Source organism: Cornus florida, unplaced genomic scaffold, assembly GCF_030987335.1.
Source record: "Cornus florida cultivar Cherokee Brave unplaced genomic scaffold, ASM3098733v1 CherokeeBrave_3.0.0_Hap2_Chr07, whole genome shotgun sequence".
NCBI lineage: Eukaryota > Viridiplantae > Streptophyta > Magnoliopsida > Cornales > Cornaceae > Cornus > Cornus florida.
In genome coordinates, this window is record NW_026775577.1 from 3,459,563 (window position 1) to 3,468,236 (window position 8,674).

The following is an 8,674-nucleotide window of genomic DNA, read 5'->3' on the forward strand; positions in this document are numbered from 1 at the left end:
TACCATATTCCCTACTACTGAACCTTCTGTACACAAGCAAGTTTTTTTTCTTAAGATGCGTTCAATTTGCATAGAATTGAAACTTCAAAATTGAAATTTGTGAAATTAAAGAAAAACAACTCACAAAATTGAATAAAAAATTTCTCCAATTCCACCAATTCTTATTCCAAAACTTTAATTTCATGTAGCCGAATACAGTAACTCTGTCTTACCGAAAAGAGAAAACTTGAGTCCATTTCTAACATTCAATCAATATATGCATTAGGACCATCACCAATAGTTGTATCTCTATCTCTAACATATCCAAACTCACATACACATACACATCCATTATTGCCCCTACGAGATCGACTTGATTAAACCCCTTAATTTTGTACAGTATTTGGTAAGAAAAAAAGAGTAAGTGGTAACTCTTCCACTTTGGAAAGAGAAAAACATCATTCTATTTCTAACATACAATCAATGCATAAGAACAACCACCAATAGTTGTATCTGTAACATATATATCCAAACTCAAACACAGACTTGATTGATACCATTTGATCCAATGATCCAAAGACTGTGGGTAGTAACTCTCTATCTTCTAAAACAAAGTGCAAAGAAAAAGAAAAGATCAGACTATTTCTAGCACTCCATCAATGCATAAGATCAAACCACCACTAATAGTTGTATGTCATCTACTTCAAATCCCTAATCAAAAAAATAAAAAAACAAAAAAACTTGTGCATATATATATATATATATGTGAGAATTACTTGTCATAACAATAACAATAGTAATAATAACTGATGATATCCAATCACCAAGAAACTGCAAGAAAAATGAAATCAATAACCCATATCGATTTCTTTGGAGTGCTAATGTACGCTTCCCCTCTCAGTCATGGTACGTATCGATTTTATTAATATGTGCATACCATATATATATATATATATATTGATCCTAGCTAGCTATCCTCTGTTAATATTATTATTATTAATTTTTGCTTTCATTAATTTTGAACGTCCAGAGAAAAGTTATCAAGACGAAAAGCGTGGAATTTATGCCATTTTGGCTCTCGGTGGCTGCCTTCTTGAACGGAGCTGTCCGGCTCGTATATGCCCTCCTCAAGTTTGACCTCTTCATCCTTGTACGTTCAAATAATCATTCTTCATTCTCCACAAACTCACTGTTGTCATGATTATTTTTGCAGCTAGCTAGTGTGTGTGTGTATATATATATATATATATTCTGAATATGCATGATACATTAATATTACTAGCTAGTTTAATTAACATTAATACATATTGTTACATTATATATGGATTGATGACCACCTTAATTGTATATGTTATGTTATTTGTTCACCTACTAACTAACTACACTATTTTGTTGTCTTCTATATATATATATATATATATATATATATATATATATATATATATCAGATTTCAAATGGTCCTGGAGCATTATCCGGTGCTGTGCAGCTCATACTATATGCCTATTACCGCAAGGGACCAAAGAAAGGCATGACGTGAAGCCATCTGAGGTGCAGCTCCCAAATGCATCACTTGTTTAGATAGAAATCAAAACAAATACAAAAAAAAAAAAACATAACCCCAACGTGTTGGCCTGGTGGAAGAGGCTTGAGACTTGGAACCTTATTGAGTTTCAGGTTTTAAGTTCGATTCCCCTTAAGTGCGTGGAAGAGGCTTGAGACTTGGAACCTGATTGAGTTTCAGGTTTTAAGTTCGATTCCCCTTAAGTGCGAGCAATTTCTTGAGGCCACGACCGTGGACATAGTTCGAGTTTTACCCGATCCGTGTGGGTGTCGCCTTACACAAGTCCTTAGGGCTAAGCCTCGGATACATCAAGTTTTCCAAAAAACAAAAAAAAAATTGAGTTGTGTAAATTAATTTACAGTCGAGGATTTACTTTTTTAGGGATAGATCGAATAACATTAGTTGCCTGGGTTTCTGTTAGCTTCTTAATTGCAGCAATAAATTTGTGACTGCATTCAAATATATGGATTATTGATTTCATTTTTACTTTCAATTTCTTTGTGATTGAATATCATCAGTTATTATTGCTATTGTTATTATTATGACAAGTAATTCTCACATATATGATATATATATATATGCACAAGTGTTTTTTTTTCATTTTTTAATTAGGGACTTGATGTAGACGACATACAACTATTAGTGGTTGTTCTTGTGCAATATTGATGGAGTGCTAGAAATAGTCTGATCTTTTTTTCTTTTTCCTTTTTTTTTTCTTTATTTCTTTTTTCTTTGCACTTTGTTTTAGAAGATAGAGAGTTACTATACACAGCCTTTGGATCAAATTGTATCAATTTTTCTTGCTAGTGAAAACAGTGTCCTTATATCAAATCTTAAGCATATTAGCTTTTATAGTTTCTTACTTCAAATTAACACATCCTCCGAAATTTAGCTACTTCAGCAAAACCTAGAAGCAATATCCACCATTAACCAAGTCTTTTTCTTGGACTCTCTTAATATCTATTTTTTTTTTCTTTTACCATTAAATAGTCGAACACATCCAACTAATTTTATATAATTATCGCTGACATTCAATAAATACATATAAGAATAACTCCACCAAAAGTTGTCTTTGTAACATATCAAAACTCAAACACACATCAATTATTTACCCTAAGAGACTTGATTGAACCCTTAATTTTTTTATTTAGTAAAGAAAAATTGATACTATTTGATCCAAAGAAATGCAAAGAGAAAAAAAGTAGTAGCACTCAATCAATACACAATGCATATGAACCACCACCAATAGTTGTATCTCATCTACATCAAGTTAATAATAAAAACTAGTGATGCTACCCAATCACACAAAGAAACTGTAACTGAAAATGAAATCAATCAATCAATCAACCATATGTTTGAATGGCAGTCACAAATGTACTGCTGCTAAAATGTTATTCTGTCCACAAACAAAGCCGAAGTAAAATATATAAGAAATCCCGAACTGTAAAATTTACAGAGCTCAAAATTGTTTTGCCGCCCCCCACCACAAACTGAAATTGGGGAACAGGAAGAAAAAAAATTGAAATTGAAGTCTAAACAGGTGATGCATTTGGGAGCTGCACTTCGGACGTCTTCTTCTTACGGCCCTTCTTTGGAGTTGACTTGTAGTAAAATGCATATAGTGCGAGCTGAATAGCACCCAGTGCTGCTCCCGACCCATTTCCAATCTGTAATATAAGATTAATAGAAATTAGAATAATGTAATTAGTAGGTGAATGTATTCCATTTATATGAAAATCACAACAAAGTTAATTAAGGATCAACAACTCAAAGTCTAATTATCTAACTGAAAAAAAAAAAAAAAAAAAAATGTCTAATTATCTGAAATAAGAGATCGGTTTTGCCAATGGACTGATTTATGTAGTTCAGCTATTCTTCATTCCAAACCAAGTGTTAATCATCCTAAAAAGCTAGTGTTTCAAACACCCTTTGAATACATTACCCAATTTAACAACTCAAGGTGTGACTACAATAACACCCTTTGTATAGTTCACAATGACGAGAACTAAAACAGACTCTATTAAGCTATTCTTCATTCCAAACCAGTGTTAATCATTCTAAAGAGCTTGTGTTTCGGTCAATTTATCAATTCAAGGTGTGACTACATTACGTACAATCCTCAATCCATAATATAACATTAATGTTTAATAAATCTAAACTAGTAATGTATCTGATTTTACTTGAGAAAATATCATAAACTTGGCATTAGTATGTATAGAATTCAGAATACTCAGTGCAAATAATCATCATAACAGCTTGTGCAGAATGAATTTACCGTGATGTAAAGGTCGAATTTGAGGAGGGCATAGCACAGCCAGCAAAGTCCGTTCAGGAAGCCGGCAACGGAGATCCAGAATGGCATATATTCCACACTCTTAGTCTGGATAACTCTTTTCTGTTCAAAAGAAAATACACAATTAAAAGAAGATCTAAAAATGAATGAATGTTGGACCAATTGAAAAGATGGATGTGAAAATTTGGGATTTGAAAAGATGCATACCATGATGCCAAGAGGGGAAGCGTACATCATCACTCCAAAGACAACACAGAAGATTCCCACAAACATGGATCTCTTAGTATAGGTGTGAAATTGCGTAAGCGTAACAGCGGCAATAGCTCCTATGAACACCAACTCAAAACACACAAACCCAACTACCTTCCACTGAAATACACAGACATTCCATAGAATGTAAAAACTAATCAATATACTGTAACAACTAGCAACATAACTGTGAGAGTACTTAAATTAATCGACCGGATTGTGCTAAGACTTAATCCATTGCAGCTATTATGAGGTTCAATTAATTATCTATTGATACTGAAGATTTAAAAACAGAGTACCCTTTTGGCTTCGCTGAAATATATGAATATGCCGAGATAGCAGAGCTCCAATGCAAGGCCAATGCTGTTGATAGTGACCACAAGAGTGCTGTCTGGATGAACAACTGGTAATCCATAAAAGATCCAAAAAAGGCAATTCATCACAGTTGCAACATAAGGAAGGAAACTGAACTCCTCCACTGCTTTGTTTTGGATGATTCTCCAAAATGTTGGCCTGCAAAGGCATTCATTTAAAATTACCCAAAAAATATAATAAAAATTCATTTATTAGAAAATCATATGATCAATCATTAATAAGAAAAAAGATTTTGTAGGCAATAAAAGGAAAATTTATGGACAAACTCATGCAAAGCTCATGTAATATAACTATTTATAAGATTTTCAATTTATAAAACAAAACTCAATCAACATCTATAGGCAGCGATTTGATCCAATGAAGGTTCAGTTACATATATATAAATAGATATATATGTGTGGAGAGAGAAAGAGGGAGAGTTTACATTGGTGACGCAAACAGACCGAAAGAGATGACATTCCCTGCAGAACAACAGGGCAGTATTCAGAGCATTGAAAATTGACTTCACAATTAGATTGGACAAAGTAAACATAAAGAAGATAATATGCTTAGCTTAGATGAAACTAGTATCAAGTAATCAGACCATTTCTCAATAAAACTAATGGAAAAAAAAAATGTATTTTACTTTACATTATATATATGAAACATGTTAAATAACAACAACAACAACAACAATAATAAATTAATTAACAACAGCAGCAACAATAATAATAATAAATTAATTAACAACAGCAACAACAACAATAATTAATAAATTAATTAACTATGATTATAATAAATACGAATAGATGATTAGGCAAATCTAAAACACAATTGGTAATTTCTGATTCCCTATAACATTGCCTTTTTCTCGGTAACCAAACGGTATTCAGAAACAAGTCGAGATCATCAGAAGAGTAAATTAATTAACAACAGCAACAACAACAATAATTAATAAATTAATTAACTATGATTATAATAAATACGAATAGATGATTAGGCAAATCTAAAACACAATTGGTAATTTCTGATTCCCTATAACATTGCCTTTTTCTCGGTAACCAAACGGTATTCAGAAACAAGTCGAGATCATCAGAAGAGTGTGTGAGTTCGCGGATGTGATATATATCCTTATATGTGTATGTATGAGTGTACTTGAATATATTAATAAAATACAAGATCTATGAGACTGATATCAAATACACAACAAAAAGAATATATCAACCAGATAAAGGATCTCAAAACAGAACTTAATTCCAGTAGAAGATAACATCACATTGAATAAGAAACTACAATTTTTCTTGTAACTTTCTAGAGAAACAAACAGCAAATCTCCTTTAAATTTACGAGACAATCTACAAACGATAAATTTAAAAATATCTAAACACAAATCGCATTTCATCATCACTCATCTAAACCTCAAACAACTATATATACATAACGTGGATGCATAATTGCATATATGTATAATATATGAGAGAAAGAGGTTTGAAGAAAACATCACATTGAATCACAAACTACAGAAAGTACAGAGTACAATTTTCCATCCAAGTTCCAGAAAACGAACAGCAAATCACCTTTCAATTTACATCACAGACTACAAATCACACACACACACACGCACATCTCCATTCATGATCGCTATATATATATATATATATATATATAACATGGATGCATATACGTATACATATATATAGAGAGATAGATTTGAAGTAGGTACCGATGACGCCGACGACAGTCCGAATCGATTCTACGTTCACCATCTTTGCAACAGAGAGAAACTTAGAGAGAGAAAGTGGGAAGAGAGGGTGGTGAAAGTGTGAGCTAGCATGTGAGGGGCGAAGAGAGGATTAAATAGACAGACTCAAACTACAAAAGCATAAAAAGAAGTTGTGAAGTGGTAAATATCTAATGCTGATAAGATTTTAGGATTTCATCACCCGATAAGATTGCGGATTTAATTTTGTAATACTTCGAAATCCGGTAAATTGAATTCAATCCAACTTTATCCGTCATAAGAATTCTTTTCTCACTCTAAATTAATCACTTCAGTCCAATTTAAAATAAAAAATTTATTCAATTTTTAGAGTCTGATTTTTGCAGTATTCAGTCCAATTAAAACCCTGTTTTATTCAATTTTCAGGTTATGATTTTTTAATTGCAGAATTTTTATTTAACTGGACCCCATGCTCTTCAATGGTCCAATAATGGCTCACAGCACACATGTACATATATATACATGTATATGAATGTGAATTCAGACTCTATATATATATATATCTATATATAGATAATATGGATATATGTTATCATGTATATAGATATAGATATGAATTGTTACAATATTTGTGTGCATGCGTTCATGGAATGTGGAGAGTAGCGAGGCGTTCAGGTCGTTCAGTTAGTTATTGGGGTTACGTAATTGGTCATGAATTTAAAGGTAATTACAATTTCTGCCCTCGGAATGGATAACACGTAAAAAACGTGGCGAAGAAGCGCAGGGCAAAAGTTTGCTTTTGTTGTTTTTTACTAGCCTCCACGTAACTGGAACTCTACTTGTGCTCCAAGTGGAGTAAAAAAGTGCCCTTATCAATTGAGGTCACATGGGGAAAATAAAAATAATAAAAAACTGAGGTCACATGTTCTGCACGTGACCGAGGTTAAATAATTTTGCTTTTTTCTAATATATAAGATTTATTTATTTATTTTTACTGACAAATTAACAAATAATATATCTAATTATTCACTATTTAAAAATTGTTTATTATCATGCATAATGGTTTTATTTAATGAATACCTTTTAGAGAGAATGTGGATTTGTAGCGAGTATTCTTGTTATTTCAAATATCATATTTAATAAGACTCTTAATTAATAATGGATAAAGATTAAAGTTACACATCAGTACTATTACTATTGAGCACATCAGTATTATTACTATTAGTATTATTACTTTTGAGCCAAACGATAATAGGATAGGATTTAATTTTACAGGAATTAATTCATGGACAATACTTGCCTACTCACTGGTGAGTATGAGGTTTATACTTACTATCGATGTGGCACAACAACAAAATGACAAATGTTCTATAATGTAAAAAAATAATAATAATAAAATATTTAAGAAGTTATTTGGTAAATCCAATATGATCCAAATCAAACCCATATGGACTATCTTTTTCTTATGTTACTCTATTGCTCTAATCCCTAAGCCATAAGGAATCACAAGTACAAGTATCTTGCTCAAATCAAATTCATGGAAGTAAATGGATTAGTATTTTTTATTATAGGTGATAAGAATTCATATATGAATTACTAATAATAAGTCTATTTTAATGCAAATACTCTAGCAGGGAGTGGCTAGGTTTACATAATTTTTTTTGGATTTGATTCGAATTTTATAAGAAAGAGAATAATCAAATTAGGATTTGATTTAGATTTTATTGGTTTTAACCTCAATAAAATTTCAAATTTTTTATTTTTTATTAGAGGGACACTTGTCACTATGTTGTTGAGCCACATGAATGGTAAGCATGATGTTTCTACTCATCGGTGAGTAGACAAGTATTATCCTTACTTCATAATCTAATAAGCCACGTAATATTAATTATATGAATCTTTAAATTCCACCTGTCATTTTCTGGATGACTTAAATGAGTCAAAGATATTTCTCTCTCTTATATTGGGCGAAGTTCCTCTCTCTCCAGTGCACCAACAACTTGACTGAGTAAACATTTTCTCTCTCCTCAATTAACATGTTTGGGAAATGGGAAACTCCTCTTTTTCCCAATTTTATTTTAACAAAAAATAAGTGAACGCATGCATATAGATTGAATAAAGTGGGATTTATGTGAATTTCACTTTATTAAATAAATGTTTGTGAGATACTATTATAAATATTTTAACAAAAAGTTACAAATATTATTTGTGGTGAATTTTATAACGATAATTATGGTAATTATGGTTGCTTTTACCAGCAACATTATTACCAAAACATGGAGTTACTCTTTTCCAACTTCTATGTTGGTTCACTTCTAGTAGCTAGGTCAAGGTTGGTCGATCAAATGAACAACTCACATATTCATATATTTGTTCTTTAGAAAGATGGTTGAACTCTTATTATTATTTTTATTATAATAATTTATTTAAGTTTATTAATGAATTTCACTGTATTATTTATTTATTTTTCAACACATTTAGTACATTATTTTTCAACACATTTCTCAACACATTTAG

The 8,674-nt window shown here is 31.3% G+C and overlaps 1 protein-coding gene across 1 annotated transcript; it reads right to left on the minus strand.

The window, feature by feature from the left end:
- Positions 1-3,051: 3,051 nt before the first annotated feature.
- LOC132267416 (bidirectional sugar transporter SWEET6b-like) lies at positions 3,052-6,203 on the minus strand. Its single transcript, XM_059768579.1, has 6 exons — positions 6,161-6,203; positions 4,883-4,919; positions 4,383-4,596; positions 4,042-4,203; positions 3,817-3,936; positions 3,052-3,208 (listed from the first exon to the last, which is right to left on the minus strand). Exons 1-6 carry the CDS (start codon positions 6,201-6,203, stop codon positions 3,074-3,076), a joined length of 711 nt encoding a protein of 236 aa, XP_059624562.1. The 3' UTR covers positions 3,052-3,073.
- Between the last annotated feature and the right edge of the window lie 2,471 nt (positions 6,204-8,674).

Bases quoted from the DNA above. Each gene is read 5' to 3' on its own strand.
- LOC132267416 (XM_059768579.1), bottom strand. From the start codon at position 6,203: ATGGTGAACGTAGAATCGATTCGGACTGTCGTCGGCGTCATCG. The intron at 4,597-4,882 runs GTAAACTCTCCC...ATGCCTTTGCAG, and splicing joins GGTCTGTTTGCGTCACCAAT to GCCAACATTTTGGAGAATCA. The intron at 4,204-4,382 runs GTACTCTGTTTT...TGTGTATTTCAG, and splicing joins ATTTCAGCGAAGCCAAAAGG to TGGAAGGTAGTTGGGTTTGT.